The sequence below is a fragment of the Engystomops pustulosus genome, chromosome 1 (genome assembly GCF_040894005.1).
Source record: "Engystomops pustulosus chromosome 1, aEngPut4.maternal, whole genome shotgun sequence".
Taxonomy (NCBI): Eukaryota; Metazoa; Chordata; class Amphibia; order Anura; family Leptodactylidae; genus Engystomops; species Engystomops pustulosus.
Genome location: NC_092411.1, coordinates 183,515,408 through 183,537,131, shown reverse-complemented (window position 1 = coordinate 183,537,131; position 21,724 = coordinate 183,515,408). Strand labels below are relative to the sequence as shown.

Below are 21,724 nucleotides of genomic sequence, written 5' to 3'. Positions count from 1 at the left end.
AAAAAACCTGCGACCTTAAGGGGTTAAACACCCGTTGTTGTATATGCCAAACATCAATTTACCTATGTTGCACTGTACTACATGACAGCCAGATCAGCCATTCTGTGACTTCATTCCGTGTTTATATCAGATGCACACAGTATACTAATTATATTTGCTTCTCTCGGCCATAGGATCTCAACAACACTGAAGCTCTCTGAAACATAGGGGGAGATTTATCATCCGTTGTCACTCCTGCACCTTGGTGTAGTCTTGAATGAAAACCAGCGAACCAAACTTCACAGGCTTTTCAAAATTACACAGGCAGGTCCATGCCGTGGAAGTGGCGTAGTGATTATTAAAATCGCTAGTTCTTGCAATACACAAGAATGTCTTTGCTTCTACACCTATATTTCTGCTATATCCTTTAGACTGTAAGCTCCTGCAAGAAGGGTCCTATTCTATTGTTTAAATTGTAATGTTTGTTATTCTGTAATATTTGATTTTGTCTATACATGAACCAAGTCTCAGTTTACTGGGCTCAAGCATTGCCATAGCATGTCATCATGTCACTGCGGCAGACAATCACCAGTTGCAGTAGTGACATGTCCATACCCCTAAAGTCACCACTACAGCCAGTGATTGACTGCAGTTCACATGTTTTGTCACATAAGGTAAACAAAGACCATCAGGGATTGTTAAAATGGGATTAGTAAAGTGAGCATTAATACTTTTAATTTTATGTTATTGTCAGCTGAATTATCAAGGATAAAGAGTTTCTTTTGTTATATTTGCACAATAGATATAAACATTTGCACCGTAGATGAGTCTACAGCAGGTGTTACTTTAGAAAGTAAGTAATTTACTATATCATTGCACATAGCAGTTTACACCTCTGTGAAAAAATCTACCACGTACAGATAATGTTCACACCACAGGTTGTTCTATACTTTAGAAGGACACATTTATATATATTTTGTACAATGAAAGTATATTGCGTACAGTAACATGTTTTTGAATACATAAAAAGAGAGACTTTTTATACTTTAAATAATTTATAAACTGGTGCTTCTATAGGCAAATATTGTACCAAATGCCGTACCTCTTTAAAGAGTAACATTTGTCTTGCTGCTAACTGCTTTGATTGGTCAACCATGGCCCATTGTATGCCTCCCCTACAAAGGAGTTCACAGGGTTGTAAATTTGGATTAACCACTCTTCTTATTTACTATTAAAATTCTGATAGAAAACATGATCAGCGTTACTGGAGATAACCTTAAATATATCAAAAGAATAAACAGGACAAGAATGACTTGAAAAACGTAATTCCCTAGACTGGGCCACTATTCATAGTATCATAGTCTATACGGTTAAAAAAGACACATGTCCATCAAGTTCAACCAAGGAAGGAAAGGGATTGGATGAGGAAGAGATTTATGGGAAACAATTCTCATAAATCTCTTCCTCATCCAATCCCTTCCCTTCCTTGGTTGAACTTGATTAAAGAAGTACAGTACGCAGCATGTTCAATGCCCAGAGTATGTCCAGTTTTATCAAATTGTTAAAGGAAATCTAAAAGTGAATGTTATGTGCATTAATGTTTACTGCTGATTGGTAGCTTCAGGTAGCATGGCTGTAGACATGTCTCTTTGTCTCAATCTGTGTCTCAATAATTCACTTCTAAAATGAAGTTTTATATTTATGTAAATGAAGCACTGGTGCTTTGGGGGACTTCTCTGGCTATTTCACGCCCCTAGAGGCACTTCTAACCCACCTCCAGGAAACATAAATATAAAAAAAAAATAAAGCACTGGTGCAAAATGGTTAAAACATTGTCTATGATCCTGCTGATGGGAGCTACACAGCAGCATTAATGGTTAATGCATATGACATTTAATGGGAGATTACTTTAAGTTTTGGGTGGGTAGCACATTAAAAAGATAAAGTATCTAGCTTATTCTCGACACATAGTGGTCTAAGGAGGAATGGAAAGCATACCTATGGTAAAACATTCTGCGTTCTTGTACGGAAGCAGCAGGCAGATTTATTTAGTGTATTTTGGTATGGTTTAACATATTAAATATGCTTTATTTTACAGTTTTTTTCATCATGTCCATTATACCATTTGTTTACACAATAAAAAAAGTGCTGGTATAAAAAAGCAAAATTGACAATCCTTCCAATTATGTTACACAAACTTGTCAAAAATCACTTTCAATAATATATGTCTTCAAATTATTTACACTTGCTATCATGCAGTGAAGAACTTGCCATACACATTCAGAGTTTCCAAAAAACTCTCTTCATTCCTGTCCATTCAATGGCAACTGATATGTGTAACAGACACAAGAAATGTATGGACTGAGTATACATACATATATATGTATATATAATATTTTTATAGGAAAAGAACATCTTATTGATGCGAGTGTCTGAAGGCACTTTACAGCTTCATTTGTTTACAGTTTTAGTTTTTTCCCAGTAAAAAAATAGATGCGTCTTTGGAAAAGTTATTGGAACTTCTTCTTCCTGCGTAGTTTATATTGGACAGGAGCTTATTTTCATGTATACTACAGGCCAGTTTTCACTCTGGTCACTGATGTCCAGAATGACTTGCATGTACACGCGGTCCAGAGATCCATCACCAGTGTTTATAATCTAGATTCTTCTACATTACTGTTCCTGGTAGACTTGAATATTTTACAAAATAATGGTGTTTTAAAAGTGCAAATATGAAGATTGCTTTGGACGCTTTAAAATGTTTGAGATGTTATCTGCAGGCACAGGACTCCACTGTCATGTTTGGATATACTTTGAGGACAACATTTTTGTTTTCGTCAAAAAAGAGAATGCTGAGAGACGACATCTTCTCCGGGACACAACAAGGTTCTGGGATACCAGGGACCACTCCAACAGCTCGCACAATGCTCTGAATAGTGGCATGATTCGATGGCTTTAAAGACTGTCGAAAAAGAAAAGACATTTTAGCCTTTTGTAACCTGCTATACAAGTAACGGAAAGAAAAAGTCAGCTCAATATTTGAAGGTACTTTAAAAACCATTTTTTTGTGTCAATGTAACTAGTTTGCTCCTCATCTTTTTAATATAATCACCATTAACTCTACAATGTTTTATAGCTAAAATACCAGTCATTGTGCATCTATATTCTGATCCTTAATGTAGCCCTTTGTTTATTACACTATTTCTTTACATTAAGACAGCAAAATGCCAGTTCTGAAGTTCCCTCTATTGAATTGTACATTAAATTAAGACATTTCCACATAGTTTCTGGCAGAAAGTTATAAAAAATGTCAGGAAATAAAGACTTTGCATGCTTGGTTTATATTTTAACATTTAAAACAAATGTTTGAAGATACTGAGGTTAGTTTATTTTGGTGACTTAAACCAGTGTTATTGATAGGATATGAAATTTAGAATATACAGTAGTAGATTGTCTAGGATTATATGTGAATAGAGGTGGCTTCTTAGGTATTACTACTGATGGGTAAAATGGTTTGTCATTATACTTAGGTTGAATCTGATCAAGGTTAGATAAATTTAGATGGCCATTTAGGCATCATGCGCATGACCATGTTTGGGGGCCATATCACATAGTCACAAATATGGCGTCTAATTCACAGCCCCCTCTTGTGCATAGTCATGGCGTGGTGACGTATGTTTCATGCCCAGTGCCTCACTGCACTATGAAAATGCTGAGTGGTAGTACAGCATATTATAATCCCTGGCTTGATTTGTGGTGTCGTGGGTGACTTTCAAGGGACTTTGGTAGGGTGAATGGTACTCATCCACCAATGTTCTACATGCAGCTAACAGTGGCACCTGGCCCATTGGTTGTGTCCATGAGGTCCAAGACTGATTAAAGTTGGCAATGCACTTTAGATAGCTGTCAGTCAAAGGCTTGACTATGCGAAATCATTTCCTTCCAGGCTCCCTGCTCATACACATACATTTGACTTGACCAACACATGATTGTGCAATAACTTTCCTTGATAAAAGCAAGAGCATTCAGCTATCCAACTGCCTAGACATTCTTTCCTGTAATTGTTATTTGTGACATCAGCCATTAGGGGAAATTCAGAACACCCCCATGTACATTGAAAGGACAGTCAGTAGTGGCAAATTGGCAATGTCAGATGACTTTAATCTATAGACAATTTACTGATTTTATGTTACATTAAAAACTACGATGGATGGCAGCTGAAGGCAAGCTGTCAGTGGAAAAGTTCCAAAGTCAGAAAAAAGAACATCTGAGGACTGATAATTACTAGATGGTGTGGTTCAAATATGTAAACACATTTATCTGAGCCAAAGTTGATGCCCGTGACTGTGTACAGGCAGTCCCCTACTTAAGAACACCCGATTTACAGACAACCCCTAGTTACAAAAGGACCTCTGCATGTTGCTAATTTACTGTATTTTAGACCTAGACAATGCAAGAGCTATTACAGTTATCACAGGTGTCTGTAATGAGGCTTTATTGTTAATCCTGGTTCTTATAACAATACAACATTTTTAAAATCCATTTGTCACAGAGACCAAAAAAATTGGGTTGGAGTTACAATTATAAATTATACAGTTATGACTTACATATAAATTCAACTTAAGAACAAACCTACAGAACCTATCCTGTACGTAACCCAGGGACTGCCTGTATATGTAGAGCTTATTTAAAATGATAGTATGATACCTAAGAACAAGTCCTTTAACACCAATGCTACTGAACACAATCAAGATTACTGGTGTATTGGGAAAACTGTGAGATGGGACCTACAACTAAGCACACCAAACCTGGAACTGGACACAGTATAATGTTACAAGTGACACTAATAAAAGATGAACATCTGAATGCTATAGCTTCACTGGGGCTGAGTACATTCATAAGCCCAGATGTTTAGAAATCCCTCTAGACACATTTAACTTAGACCATTGAGCTGACATTGAATTTCAAGGTCTTTTTTTTACAGTAGCCAGCAGACATTCCAGGTGATTTCTAACTTTCCAAAGTTATGGAAAGTTATTTAATGGGCTTCAATGGTGAGATTCAAACAAAAGCTACTTTAAAAGACAATTACACTGCAAATACACAATTGTTTTATTTTTACCCTGTTACCTGTTTTATCGAGAATTTAGCTTGGAAGTTCTAGTGATTTTGGATTTCACTGCAAAATCAGAAGGGTGATTCCAACAATAACATTACACTCCTAACTCATTTTAATATTATCTTATAAGAGTGGAACTGTCACCCTTTTTTCCTTATTTCCCTTTTCCCATTTCCTTTTTTCCCTTCAATAAGCAAACCAGGTATTATAAATATTTTTTAAGTGGTTGTAAGTGAAAGCTTTCATGAGTGCACTCTATGCTTTTATTCTTCCAATTACCTTAAACAGAAAGTAGCCAAAGAGTTATCATTTAAATATCATTAAAACTATGAAATATCATAATTGTAACACCCATAAAAGTGCATGTAACAATACTATACCTACAATGGGATTGTCGGTGCTACCATGCAGGCCTCACACATATGTTTCTGCCTTAATAGGAATGTAGAAGCATTTGTATCATATAGTATAAAGGTTTGATACAGTTATTCATTACCAGTTGTTCTGTAAAAACTAGAGACGTGCACACATGTTGTTATTTTTCCTGTTGAGTAGCTTTTCAGCCTGAAGGAGGAATGTGATAGGCTATCAATGTCAACCAGCAATGATTAACCTTTCGGCACTAAGCCCAATCTGTTAGAGGCCCAAGAATTCCACAAGCTACAGGTGGACCAACTTACTTGAACTTACAGAAAGTGTAACAAATGTGTCCAGAATTTCCCTGCTTGTAAATTATTGAACTTGATATTACATTTTGGAAACATGTTCCTTATCCAATTCCACCCAACCCCATGTCACACATGAGAATGGCAGCCAATTCATACTTTCAATTCCACAGCTAAACACCACAACCTAATTGTAGAAGCATTAAACTAAGGAATATAATACAAGCCTTCCACTGTGACCTATAGCATATGTGCCTTAACTCCTTCACAACTAGAAATGGTAGGTTACTTATATTCTTATACCTTTAACAGAGAAAAGTTACTCAGAGGGCCTTCTGTGACTTAAATAGAAGTTGGAATTGTTGCTTGAGCTGGAAAATAAGTGGGAATGGCTGACAACTATTGTAAAAGCCCCCCTTGGGACTACTGAATACATTTAGCTGTAGCCTCTTATGGCAAAGACAAAATTTCTGATAAATCAGGCCCCTTCATTTAGGAGCCACGTCGATTCCGGAAGGATGTAATGCTAATCACTGTGCCTTCCAATGAGGTACAGAATGAGAGCAGGACAGGAAGAATGGGGAATTGTGCTTATATGGCTATGGGGGCTAACCAAATAAACACCTATAAATAGGTAACCAACAAGGTTTATGGAAAACAAAGATTATTTTAGAGGATGTATATAGAGGATTCTTAGATAAAGGTTTTCTTTGATCAGCATTTGGCCCATATGTTTGTTTCTCAGAAGATACCGATGAGCAACTAACAAAATTTAAAGACCTGACACGTCTCCTGATACCCTAAACCCCAATGTTCTCTCTTTTTCACACATCTTCTCCCTCCTCATACAGCCTCTCTCTCTCCTCATAAAGCCTCATACTCCGATTCACCTCAATTTATTTCCCAATATTTCTTAATTTATATCCTCAATTTAAACGCCCTGTTTTCTTATAATGCTCCCATGTCTGCAGCACCCCCATTTATAATGCCCCTATTTATTAGATTACCATTTTTTAACACCCCCTTCTTATAATGCTCCCTTTCTGTTTACCCCACACCAACACTTCTTGTGTGTGTAAATATATATATATATATATATATATATATATATATATATATATTACTGCATGCTGCTAATAATGTGAGAATGTTTGTGAGTTGTCATACTTTCCCTTTAAGTAGAGTGATGAAAAGAAGAATGAAGGCATGTCTGGTTTTAACAAAAGTGTGAAATGTGGACATTAACAAATGCAAAAAGATGTGGAACATGAACCTCCGCAAGCGGACAAAAGGTCATGCTTTTCTACATAGCGAGGCATTAGTGTTTGGACAGTGTACAAGAAATTCCTTCACATAAACCTTCAGTTTTTACATCTCACCATTTTAACAGCTACACTTATAGAGCAGACATAAAAATATTACTTATTTACGGCTTCATTGGGCTTCCTAATAAAACAGCTGGAATATTTTATTGATAAAAAAAAAGATGTGCAGTTCATAAAAAAAGAGATGCACTTTCCTGCCCAGCACTGTGTGAAAATCTATGTTGATATAAAAGTCAGTGTAAAATTACTATTAAAATATTTACAATACCTTTGGCATTGGGAACTGGCATGCTCCTGAGCAATAATAAGCATCAAAGGATTTAGGGGAAATAATCCATTCACTCCAGCCTATGTCAGCAAAGTCTACTTTAAGGTAACGGCGAGCGCAATTCCGTGGTTCGTTCCATTGCTTTCTTCTGGCTTTTTTCAGGGTCTGCTCATCAAACTGTAGTGTTTGACTTTTTTGCCGCCCACTTTTTCTTAATTTTTTTTTAGATTTTGATTTCTCCATGGGCTTAGTATGAAGGCTTTTGTAGGGCTTTTTCTCCTCCCAGCGTTCCTCATCTTCATTATACTGGTACTCAGCTCCTGGTAACTCATTGTTCTGTAATGGTAAAAGAATATCAGTTGATCGTCGACTTCTGTGTTCCAAAATTCCTGCTTTATGGTGCGGTTTGTGAATGATAGGAGTATGTTGTCCATGCAAGTTGGAGACAACACTGTCAGGTTCAGAAATTGCAGAGTCATTTGCATATACTAAGATGTAAGGTTTATGCCTTAGCATATGTTTACGATGTTGAGTTGGAATATCAATGGTCATGTTAATTTCAATGACAGTTTCTCCATTTTGTTTGGCTTCACGTAGGATTTGTGTAATGTCTTTCCATTGCCAAGATGGAATGTCACGATGTGGAGATGAAATGTTTATAAAAAATTGACCTAACACTCTTGTCTGGTTCTCAAGAGGTATGAAACTGGACACTGTGACGCTAATGGATAATTCATGTTTTCGATGTCCCCGGCGAAGGCATGATGGAAATTGTGGGCATCTTAAGCTGCTATTTAGAATATCACCAAGATAATAATGGAATGTAGCTGAAAGTATGTTTTCTGAAGATGTCAGCGAGGTCAAATTGAAAATGTGACTGACATTGTCTGCATCCCCTGAAAGACAAGTAAAAAAAACACAGTTGGTTATTTATACAAAAACATACCATATCCTAATGCAATCCATTGTTGGTAAACTTATAGATAAGCATGTATAGAAATGTATGGAAAATAAATTGTTCAGTTTTCAAGGCAGCATGTATTTTCCGTAACAAAATCTAGGTCAGAGAACTGCTTTTAATGGAATGACAGACCACAATAAAAAAGTGTCCTTGTCTTTTCTTGCAGTATTCTTATTTATAAGAAATCTCTATTGTATTTTTTTTTTACATTTCACTAATAAAATGTGTGTGTGTGTGTGGGGGGGGTTATTTATCAAGAACAGGTGTAACATACACTAGTCTTGATGTTCCCCATACATTGCTCCACACATATTAGGACGTTCTGGCCTCTTATAGGCTCTATTGTGCCAGATAATTCTTTGCATGGTCCTGCCTGGTGTAGAGCGGCACTATAACCTGTGCCAGGAATTACAACCTTTTCATTGCTTTTATGTCAGAAAATGTGTACACAAGCCATGATATATTCAGCAAATAAGAACGAAAAGTATAATGCGTCTCACCCTGATCGTGTTCAATGTCGGCTAGTTTTGACACATGGGTGATAATCAATGTAGGTATTCACAACCTCACAGAGTGCAACTTCGCGTAGCCTGTTAGGACTGCAGGTGAGAATCTTCATCAATCCAAAGTAACTGAAAGCCACAGCACTTCTTTAAAACCATGAAATCGTTTATTTCTTCATATTGAAATAACAGGGAATAAGGCAGAGACTGAGCCTACGCGTTTCGAGCACTATGTGCTCTTAATCATGGCATGATTTAATATGAAGAAATAGTATTAAAGAGGTTCCGCAGCTTTCCTTTACTTTGAATTGATCATGATAAATTCACCTTTCTGTGTGAACATACTCTTAAGTGATTTTATAGAAGAAAACAACATGAACATTCATGTAAAAAGATGACTCATGCTGATCCAATCTGATCAACACTTGGGTACAAAAGATTTTTTTTTTTGGAGTTTTTTGGTTTCATTGGAGTACTTAATGTTTATTCATATAGGTTGGACAGGAAAGTGACTAAAGAATATGAGAAATAGGATGCGTATTGCATTCAGATCGTTTCCTTATCCACAGGGCTTTTACCTTCATTTGGAACCACAGCACAGAATACTGTTGTATTCTATAATGAATTAGTTTTCTCATTCATAAAGAAAAGAACTTCTACCTTTTGTTATCCCTGACTTTCTGCAAAACAGGAGCCTCACCAGATCCTGTATATACAGTATATAATAATAATGATGATGTCACAACACAACAATCTACACTACATCACAAAGCAGTAGACCCTTTTCATTTTTCTGTTGAAACAATCAATAAAAGAGTTCTATTATTTTTTATATTTCAGATAATAGTATCTTAACAAGTTCCAGCAGATTTTCATTCACTAGTTGAGGCAATAATTCAGAAAGCTACCACATCTGATACTTTCCCCTAGCTGTTAAAGTCCATGGATACAAGTCCAATACAAAGAGCAAACACTTTTTTTTCTCCATCTTGCTAAGCTCCCTTCTTGGGCTGTAGCTGCGCCCACACTGGCGAAACTGGCAGAAACACGGACTCTCATGCTAAGGAACACCAGAGAGCTATTAAATGGAGCTTTGTGGAAAATATAAGTAAAGTACAGCATGTGTGTACATTCAGTCTGGACTGGAAACTGACCAAAGAATATGAGAGCCAGAATTAGTATTTCATGTGCCCACTGGTTCTCAATCTGAGCATACGTTGTTTTCATTAGGATGTTAATCCTCAAAAAAGTCATTACGGAACTATAACAAACTCTAATTACACTGGGAATATTACATTATTAAGTGTAAGATTTACAGAGATTTTCTGTGTAGAGCAACAATAGTAAGGTCTGAGCATATACCATAATGAACCATCTTAAAACCATGGTGTAATAACTCATAGCTATATGGCATATACTGTAACTGTAATGTGATGCCACCTGTATCTGTAAAAGCCCTATTACCCTAGCATGGGACAATAATGTTAACTAACGTTAATAAATGGTAATACATTCTGCATGACGGTATGGGAGCCTTGCTGGTTTACATAATTCCTTTTTCCTGCTTCCCCAAAACATACATGTTTATGCTTAGAAAAACTGTTTTCCGAAAGACACCTAACATATGCCTAGAGCATCTCCAGAGCAAAGGTTTTGTCATGACAGAAAAAGAGGTAAAAGCCCTAATAAACTCACCCACAACCCTGGTCCCTGTGTGATTACCTGGGCTGTGCTAGCCAAAGAGGACAAGCAACTTAGGAGGAAATCATTTCAATAAATGTGTGCACAGGAAAGATGACAAACACAGGGACAAGCAACAGAACGGGTCAAATCCAAGATGGATTAATGGCACAGAAGAGGCAAGAGGTAGTGAAAAGTCAAAAGTAGGCAAAAAACAGAAACAGAGTGTCTACACCAAATTACAAGTAAAAACAAAGCATATCAAGGGAATATAATATTCTATATATATTTCCATTATATGCTTTGTTATTATTTTAATAAATTACTATATTATTATCTATATTAAATTGAGGCAACCTTAATGTAGACACTCCATTTCCCTTTCCAGACACCCATTTTTGACTCTTATCACCAAGTTCTGTCCTTTGGATTCAGGAAACCTGTTGTCTAGGGGCTGCATAGGAACATGTCGCCTATGGAAGGGGCCGACACCGAGGACCATTGGATAACTGGGGCTGGCATTTTATTTCTGTTTTAGAAGATATCATCCAAGGTGCCGTCCTCTGTTCATTTTTTTGTTTTCTTCTCTATGCATAGTCAAGTAAACATAGCAGTGTAGTAAGTGTACACAGACCCAGCAGCTGACTGGTGCAGACTCCCATTACTCAATTGAACAGATACTGAACTCAAAATGACAACCCAGTTTTCCTGATCCTAAAAGGCAACCGTCAATCAAAAGCTGCTCTGATGGGGATTTTCAGAATCAGAAAGCTGATTTTGTGCTTCATGCTCTGTTTTTTTCTGGGAAAGAATAGATGATTTGACATCCCTAAGATAGGCCATCACTAAAAATTTCCTCTCACATGAAATATCCAGGAACAACCTCTCTTTACTAATGAAATGTCCAGCAATAGCCTTCCTTTAATAATGAAATGTCCAGCAGCAGCCTCCCCTCACTATTGTCCCCACATGGCCCATCGTAATATATATATGGGTCCGTGCAATCTGCCCGCAGGGACTGTATTATGCGGCGCTGCCTGATGACATCAGACATTGTGCGCATGCAGAGAACACAAATATGGCTTTGCCTATTGTAATAAATTGTATGTGTCTCTTGCACACATACCAGTATTTTTTCCTCCCCTACTATGGACCCTACTATGGACCCAACAGATGGCAGCCTGTGGGTCCCTTTAAATCCATTTCATGGATAGTTGAGATGAGAATATCCCTTTAAGGGTAAGTACACATGTTTAGGTTTTTATTGATGCTGTTCTTTCATTTATTTCTATTCACTTCTGCTTGTGACTTCAAAAGCTGAATCTATAAACCTGAATGTATAAATCTTACCCTAATAATACAACTTTCTGAGGGAGCCACTGTTCCAGACAAATTCTCCAAATCACTGGAGGGTTGTTGGTTTCTGTCCCGGACACAGTAAAAATATTTTGTGTTCTAGATGGTTATCTTAATGTCAGATACATGTTACTTTCATATAAATGATCTACACAAATAATACATGATACAAGTGCAGAAATGCCATCCATAATCCACTGTTCTGTTTTGCACCGAAACAACATGTGCAAAATTTGTATATTTACGTTGACCTAACTTCTATACGCTGGTCCCACCCCTGCATACGTATTTGTTTTCATATCTCACTAAATTTGGGCTGCAAGATAAGATATTGATATAATCAGACGCTAATGAAATTATTTACATGCAACTAATCACACACCAGAAATGATAGAATGCTACTTGTTTCATCTCTGGATTACTTGAAATCTACAATATTAACTGGATCATCGGTAATAGAATCTTTTACACAGAACTAAAGAACAATCGGCATAAGAGAGTTTGTAAAACTAATAAATATAACAAAGGCCAGTAGATGGCGCTGGCTTCTTATACATTACATTACCAGAAACTGCAACAGCCTGTACACATTACTCCATTAACCGATTGTATGCTGAAAAAATATACTATGAGCAACACATGACTTTTCATAGAAATGTCTATTTGTATCTACCTGCAACTTATGATGGCAACGGCTAAACTATTTCCTCAAATGTGTACGTACCCATCAAAGTATTACAGGAGCCTCCGGTGGACAGAATAATGAACCTCTAATAGAATAATGTCATCTTGAGCCCAACCATTCTGAATATGGAAAGTACATGAAGGATATATTCCATGAGTTTGCTAATAAATCTCTATCTCTAATAATATATTGTGCTCTGTACAGAGGGTGAGCCTTCAATATAAAATTGTCTGTTTTTATTTCAGGACAAATCTCAGGTTCTACGCCCAACATCCTCAACTTAACCTTAATCTGTTACCTAGAATATGAAAGGGGGACTGGAATTTGTGTTTAATGTGGAGAGCATTGACAACTTGCCAGATATACTCACTTAAAAAGGGCGAGGAAAGTGTTGTTAGACTTGTTACTAGGCAGACCTATTAAATTGGGAGGGACAACATCTGTAACATTCTATATGATTAAGTTATTGAACTCCAACCAAAAATATTAATCTTTTCAACTTTGCTGAAACATTCCGTTCTAGATAAGGTTATCTCATTGCTGAAGTAAGATCTATTTTTTTTTTATTTGGAACAAAAATGTTTAAATTCTGTGTTATTATATTAATATGGGGGACATTTCATGAGGATTCCGAAGTGGACCAGGCTTCATTTTAATGTGAAGTGCACAAAATTTTTATTTTAGCAGAACCACAAAAACCTGCATCAAACCTGGGTTTAACTACATCTTATTGAAGCTGTTTCCTGCAGACTCTGTAGGAGATGCTTTCTTACACTCCCTCCAGGACCTTTCACACTGGGTACCAGTTCACTGGTTATGGCGGGTGATAATCCATCATAATTTGTAATAAAACCAATATTTCAAATTCCATAATAGTCTGAACATTTAGACTTTTACAGTAGTCACTGCAGAGTTTTCAGTTTAACGTTATGGGATGAATGGGACAGACCAGGAACCCATCGTACAGAATGGCTTTCTATTTTGGATAATAGAGGTAGGGAGCTAGTTTATGTAAAATTCTGGTTTTAACTGTATGTATTTATGTAGTAGTTTTGTGTAGTATAGTAAATAAATGGTGAATATATATGTATATATTCTTTTCGCGCCAAAAGAACTTTAAATGGATTGCACGCCATTGACTGTTGACGACCATGGTCCGGGCATCGAAACGCGTCTCATTCCCCGCACACGAGTGTGTTTTAATAAGATTTTATTGCATGCATAGAGATATATCTTTTATAAGTATGATTTTATAAATAAAGACCAAAAGATTTTTTCCATGTTAGAGCGCCGATTGGTATTTTTGAGCTATTCCAGCTCTAAATCTTTTCTTGGATACAGTATTATACCCTATGAACTCCAGTATTCGGCAAACCAGGCTGCCTAGTGGATCAAAAGAGAAGCAAAAAAGCAGAAATGTTTGTGACTTTCTAACAACCTAAGAAGGTGGGCGTTCACTCATTTTTATACCTAATACGACCCAGATATAAAAACACTATATCAGAGCTTTCTTGCTTTTTTGTATATAGAAAATTATTAAAGGGTGTTAGTAACAACAAAGAGCAATAAGGAAGCCTGCCTGTTTTCTGGCCTTCTGACAACAAAAATATTAGACTGGTTTCATACAAAGCATATTTGGTACATGTTTCAAAGAATTTTTTTGTTAGAAAAAGTAAAACTTGGTTGAAGTGGCATATCAGAAAAATTACTATATTAATTTATTACTTTGTCACAGACTGAGGGTCCTTTCACACTGGCGTTGGTGATTGGCGTTTCCAATCACACTTCGGTTTTAGAAACATGGGGCTGCTGGTCAGTGATCTTGCACCGTCCCATAGAAGTCAATAAGATAAGGTATGAGAAATCCGTCGCGGCATGCACGCGACGGAAATCGGGGGGCGTGGCCGAACGAAAACCCGACGGATTCGGAAAAACCGCCGCATTTACAAAAAAAAAATGTGTTGCGAAAATTGCACTTACCTTCACTCGGCCCGGCTCGGTGTATTCCAGTGCGTTCCGATGCTCTTCAGCGCAGCAGCGACATCTGGTGGCCGGCGGAGGAACTACCTTAATAAATCCCGGCCGGACCCGAATCCAGCACAGAGAACGCGCCGCTGGATCGTGAATGGACCAGGTAAGTAAATCTGCCCCATAGTCATAACAGCAAAAAAACTTGATAACTAACATTCACTGAATGTCTGCTTTATGTTGACATTGTTTTTTATGCATCCTCTCGTTTTAGAACCTTATGTGAGATTTTTTCATATTTTCATAAAAAAATGCAAAATCATGCTTAGTTTTCAAGTCACTTTGAGAAGCCTAAAACCCCATAAATTAACCCAATCATACCAGAAGCAGAATATAGTAGTACATCACAATGCGGTAAGTCCCTGTCGGCCGTGACGTACTACTTTGTCTAATGTCGGGAAGGGGTTAATGAGCACCGCTTCTTTACTAAACTCTTTAAAGGGGTTGTCTGGAATTTAAAAAAATATGTATGGATAAGAGGGCTATCCAATTTTTAAACATCTTATAATAATCTTCTCGGGCACTCCCATTCACCTGTGGCATCAACCTGGGCCTCAGTTTATAGAGGAAAGCAGTGCTGTCCTGACCATTGCTGCAAGCCTGCTACACATTGAAACTAAGGCCACATGCACACCACCGTACATGGCAGCCATGAGCTAGCCACAACAGCAGCTGGGTCACATGAGCCATAGAGGTCTATTAAGCCCGGTCACAGTGCAGTGAGTGTGCCGTGTCTTATCACACTGTGACAGAGCCATGTTCTATTCCTGCCCATTTTTTGCGGTGCAGTTGCACAGCTCCCTTCAGAGAGGTGAGGGGTTGTGCTCACTCCCCCTCCTCCAGCCACTCTACCCAGCAAACTCAGCCCAGTTTGTGGCCTACTTTTGCTGTAGCCAGTATGTGGCAGTGGTTCACAAGGCACTGACAGCCTCTATTCATAAATCGAGGCCCTATATTTACATACAGCACCATTGGTGAAAGGAAGAAGGAGGTAAGATGTTTATGGTGGTTTTAATAGCCCCCTCCCAAGACATATATAGCTTTTTTTATAAATCCTGGAGAGCTCCTTGATGCTGATAGGAATGGTAATGATCTATCAATATAACATGACATTGCCTTGCACATACATTTAAAGATCACTAGAAGGACCATCATTGTTGTAGTTTTACTGATAATCAATATTTATACAGTTTCTCTTACATAAATCTTGACCATATTAGTTATCCTAAAAAGCTACAAGGTCAACATTTTCCACAAATAAAAATGACAAATGTTTTAGACTGTCCATGAAGAACAAAGACACATGGAATAATTAGTTCTCTACATACACGAAAGGGGCAAAGGAAAACTATACAACCCTGAGATCTGACAGGAAAACATTTTTACCACACAACTTTAAGAAGAGACTGCTTTATTGTTGGGAAAAAAACAGTGTTCATGTTTCAAGTGGGTGACCAGTTTCATATTCATCATGGGCAATATCATAAAGAACCATACCGAAGATGATGTAAGGGAGACAAGACCTAAAACCACATGTGTTATCACTTGTTTAATAAATAAATCGGGGAGTTCTTGATTGCTAGCAAAATGCAGAATTTTGAAGAAACGATAAGGTTTGAAATGTCGCTGCAAGTAGTGTGCCCCAGATGCCAATGATTCTCTGTTCAAGCTTTACTATTTTAATACAACCTACAGGAAGAGATTAAGAGAGATCTCCCAAAGATTCAAGGGTTTTAGCCTATGCATTTCAGAAAGAACAGACAGGTTGTGGATTTAAAAACGTTGCAACAGGTAAATAGAATAGAAAAATCTGGAAAGTGCAATTGGTCTGGATATGAACCTTCCATGTACTTCTAGGCTGCAAACATACTTAAGTAAGGTGGAAGAGACTAACTGTTGTTAGTATCATGTCTAACGAAAGAGCAAAAAGCATTTGAAAAGGTGTCAATATCTATGAATACCTGCTTGTCTGGCATGTCTCTTGGTTGAATCAGCAGAACAATGGTCTATGGTTTTGTGTGAGGTATTGCAGTTGGGAAACATTCAAATAAGTTGTCCATGATAGAAAAATGATAAAGAATGCCTTCTTTGGCTACCCTGTAAGCTGGCCCTGTAACATCAAGCATGACTTTTAAGAAGCCTAACGCCATGATACAGGATTAAAGCCAAACCAGTATATCTATTCCAAAAATAACAGATTCCCATCTGTAAAAAGCACTGTTTTGTATCTTGTTAGTACAGTGTGTGGAACTGGTTTAACTGAATGAGAGGCTTTTACCTAGTGTTGGGAAATAAGAACTCTCCTTATGGAGACTTTGCCATTTAAGGCCATCTTACAGGCACATAGAGACTTATAGCCATTGTTGCTCCACTGGGGGAATCCGGAAAATATGTACACATGTAATCCGAGATGGAATGCCGCTTTAAGTTACCTCGTAATGGGGCTGCCTTACAAGGAAACTAAAAGATTCCATCTAGGAACACATATTTGTACACTCACCGGCCACTTTATTAGGTACACCATGCTAGTAACGGGTTGGACCCACTTTTGCCTTCAGAACTGCCTCAATTCTTCATGGCATAGATTCAACAAGGTGCTGGAAGCATTCCTCAGAGATTTTGGTCCATATTGACATGATGGCACAGTTGCCGCAGATTTGTCGTCTGCACATCCATGATGCGAATCTCCCGTTCCACCACATCCCAAAGATGCTCTATTGGATTGAGATCTGGTGACTGTGGAGGCCATTTGAGTACAGTGAACTCATTGTCATGTTCAAGAAACCAGTCTTAGATGATTCCAGCTTTATGACATGGCGCATTATCCTGCTGAAAGTAGCCATCAGATGTTGGGTACATTGGGGTCATAAAGGGATGGACATGGTCAGCAACAATACTCAGGTAGGCTGTGGCGTTGCAATGATGCTCAATTGGTACCAAGGGGCCCAAAGAGTGTCAAGAAAATATTCCCCACACCATGACACCACCACCACCAGCCTGAACTGTTGATACAAGGCAGGATGGATCCATGCTTTCATGTTGTTGACTCCAAATTCTGACCCTACCATCCGAATGTCGCAGCAGAAATCGAGACTCATCAGACCAGGCAACGTTTTTCCAATCTTCTACTGTCCAATTTCGATGAGCTTGTGCAAATTGTAGCCTCAGTTTCCTGTTCTTAGCTGAAAGGAGTGGCACCCAGTGTGCTGCTGCTGTAGCCCATCTGCCTCAAAGTTCGACGTACTGTGCGTTCAGAGATGCTCTTCTGCCTACCTTGGTTGTAACGGGTTGTGCGTGAAAATCCCAGTAGATCAGCAGTTTCTGAAATACTCAGACCAGCCCTTCTGGCACCAACAACCATGCCACGTTCAAAGGCACTCAAATCACCTTTCTTCCCCATACTGATGCTCGGTTTGAACTGCAGGAGATTGTCTTGACCATGCCTAAATGCACTGAGTTGCCGTCATGTGATTGGCTGATTAGAAATTAAGTGTTAACGAGCAGTTGGACAGGTGTACCTAATAAAGTGGCCGGTGAGTGTATATTTCCCATTATCCCCTAGTGGATTAAAATGGCAAATAAGTCTCCACAGGCCTGCAAGGTAGACTTAATTGGCAAAGTCTCCATAAGTATTGCAGTTGTGCTCACCTAAAGTTACTGGGACAAAGCAACAATATGACACACAGCGTACATTACTGGAATTTTTTGCATAAATAATCAACAAAGGCAGCACATCTTATAATTAGTTGTTTATTAAATGAGATAAAAAGCTAATGTACAGGGGCGAAATGGGTAGGTTTGATTTAATAAATGAAAGATTAGATGATTTGCTGCCTTTGTGGATCATTCTAAAAATACCTGCGATGTTCCTTATAACGCGCTGCAAATTTGGACACTAATTTTGTTGAGATCCAGACTGCATGCTGAAATTCATCGGATACAATATATTACATGCCTACCCCACAACAGGTGGGCACATATCTATATTCACCATTGTACCAACTCTGTATTTGAATCTTGCGCTCTTTCTCTTGGATGACCACTACTGGAGAACATGCCCAAGAATGTAGTACCTGTTTAGCAGACTGCTTTCATTGTTTTGAAAGAATGCAGTTCAAGTTACTTTCAACTCCAGATTTAGCAAAAAAGCATATAAATACCAAATAAAAAGAAGCAATTTAGGGAGAGTATTTTGTGTGCACAACGAAAGGAAGACTGTGCAGTGTAAATATTCTTTTAATAAGTTAGTGTTTCTATACACATTTGACTAAAGAAAATTGTATTTGGTTCTACAATATTCCCAGTGATCACTAGGTTCCAAATAAAAAATAAATTGGATTGAAAGATTTCCTGTTATGACTGAACTTCTAATTCTATTGCCGCAGGTCTAAAAAAATAAATGAACAACAGCTTCATTGCTGATATTAATTCCACACATCTCATTGTTTCTTTACACTCTTTTATGTTGCCCAGTACTCTGCTTTGATTTTAGTCTAACTGTAGGTTATATTTCTTTTTGTTTTCACGACTAATAGAATGAATATGAATTTGACATCTAAGTTTTGCTTTTCAATAGAAATGGGTCATAACAGAGGCCATTAACGGGTAGTCCCACAAATACAAGTTTCTTAAATGTACTCAGGATAACAAAATAACACATTCTCAATTAACAAAAAAAACATCATTTCACAAATACAATTCCAACCTGTCTCTAACGGTCCTGGTGTACATAATTTCAGTTGTCCCTAGACACGACCCTGTAACTTCTGACTTAGGGTCGTGAAAGCCATCTTGGATTTCTGTGTGATGGACGTAGAGCTGAGATTTCTGTATCTCTCTCTGCTCCCATTCCAGGACAGAGCTCACACTGACACAGACACTGGGTTTATTTACTGTTTATTAAGTGTCGCGGATCGCACTTTTGTTGAACTATTCACGGTTTTTGGTATTTGCGCAGCTTTGATGGGTATTTAACAGGGGTTTGCGGGGGACGGGCTATCAGACGATCCGACTAATTCGGAGTGCGGGATTTAACTTTAAAATTGCGTCGCAAGACAATGCACTTACATACACCAGGAAGAAGGTGGTGAACTCCGACAGACCTGAATGAGGAAGCCACACATGCAGGATATCAGGCGCACAATCTTAGTGAATCACGACACAGTGTATTATCGTCGGACAATGCACTTTCGTGAACTCCGCAGGACCAGGTAAGTAAATGTGCCCCACTGAGTTTCTGCCTGCAAAAGCGTGAGAAGTGTACAGACAAATAAGTTCTTTATCTGGGGAGGGGAGGAAGGCACAGCAGATCAAGTGTGTTGTGGAATAGCAGAGATGTGGGAGAGCTGACTGTTATTGTGGGTAATAGGCGTCTCATGGATATCATCATCTCATCTCTGATCTGTCTCATCTCTCTTTCTACGTGTCAGATACTAGTACAATGTTCAAGCCTCAGCAAGGATGATCTTCCTCAATAATCTTAAAACGATAATAGGCGATGAAGCAGAACTCCAAAAATATAATAGGCTTTATTTCACCAATAATTCACATTCTCAATTTTGCATTTTCCAGAAAAGTTGTCATGGACCCTAAACTGTTTAAAGGCAGAATATGTGCACAAATCATATTTAATAAAAAACATTTTAAAACACAGCAGGATAAATCAAAAATATTCAAGGTTAATATATACCTGAGTAAAAATAATATATAAAAATTAGTAGATCCATGCTCATATTATATCTACATATTGATTGCTAAATTAATTCCTCAAAATAAAAAATCTCAATTCTACATAAATAATTTGTTGAAATCTCCTTCCACTCCACCAGATCAAAAATAGACAAATAAATATATCATCTATATGTTCTATGTTCAATGTCTCAAAAATTGCATTTATGCTTTTACTATGGTATTAAGTCGTTATACACAATGGAAGGAATTTATCAATGTGTCACATAGGATATAACTCCTTCATATCCTTATTCTTATCCAATATAGATGAACAAATAACATGGACACAAAAGTTGCTATTTTTTAGAAAACAACAATTAAAAAATGCTGGAAATTGTCTATTAGCACAAATAACAGTGGCAAAAACACAACATTATTCAAAAGATTATTAAAGACAGAAAATTATTGACAAAATAACTCCTGTGTCTCCATTAGATTGCATTAAGTATTTAGCACTTTTCCTATATTTGTCCAGGTTCTGATTCCTTATCAGTGTTTCTTTGTTTTGTCTCATGCACCGGGTTAGATAAATATGGCAGCTATCTCGGAATCTGGAACAAATATTTTACATGACTCAATGCTTCAGTGTAATGTGTCGTATTAGAAATCAAGCACCAAAAAAAAATACTGAAATATCCAATTACTGATTAAGATGTGTTACAGCATGTGATGATAATTTGAAAATTGATATTTCACTTTCAGTTTCAAGGCAGCTAGATACATGAATTGAATATACAGAAAAATTGCGAAAGTTTGTCCACACAAAATCAAAACATACTGTCATTGTCACATGCATGGTTTTCACCCTATAACCTGTCTAATAGTTGTCACCCCCTTAAGGGGGCCTGGTATAAGTGACGGCTGGCATAGGGCTAAGGAACATTGCCAACGTTTTTAAGGTGTAAACAAGACATGGTCAAAAACAGAGAATCAACAATACAAAATCAGACAACAGAATTAGAAAACAGCCTCGGTCAGATACAGACATGAAAAGGAATAATATAGGATCAAATACCCTGACAGGGATGGCATGAACCTTTATTTCACAGGCATCTTCCTAATTAGGAAGCTAAGGAATAGTTCACAAGTGCAGGAGATCAGTCAGAAGAAGAGTGCAAGGCTTCGGCCCCTTGCACTCAAACTTTTGCCTATGTGCAAGTCATACCATAATGTTTTTATACAGCTAGCACACGGCCCCATTGACTTTAATATCAAATATGGTCATTCATTTGAATTGGCCTTATTTCCCAGCACAGCATGTGCGAGCTGGGCAGCCGCACCACAAAAGATAGCACATGTCTTATCTTTGGACCGATTTTCGGCACAGATGCTTGGCTTACTATTTAAGCCAAGCTACATAAAACCCTATCATGAAAAATAACATGAAAAATTGTGCCTCTATATAGAAATTAAAGATGTTTTCCC

The 21,724-nt window shown here is 37.6% G+C and overlaps 1 protein-coding gene across 2 annotated transcripts in view; it reads right to left on the bottom strand.

The window, feature by feature from the left end:
* Positions 1 to 1,453: 1,453 nt before the first annotated feature.
* BMP3 (bone morphogenetic protein 3) overlaps positions 1,454 to 21,724 on the bottom strand; it is a 31,452-nt gene continuing 11,181 nt past the window's right edge. For both annotated transcript variants that reach the window (XM_072114495.1, XM_072114503.1), the window contains exons 3-4: positions 7,357 to 8,252; positions 1,454 to 2,941 (exon numbers count right to left, since the gene is read on the bottom strand). In XM_072114495.1, the coding sequence (XP_071970596.1) occupies positions 2,750 to 2,941; positions 7,357 to 8,252 (1,088 nt within the window). In that variant the 3' untranslated portion in view covers positions 1,454 to 2,749. The remainder of the gene's footprint in view (positions 2,942 to 7,356; positions 8,253 to 21,724) is intronic.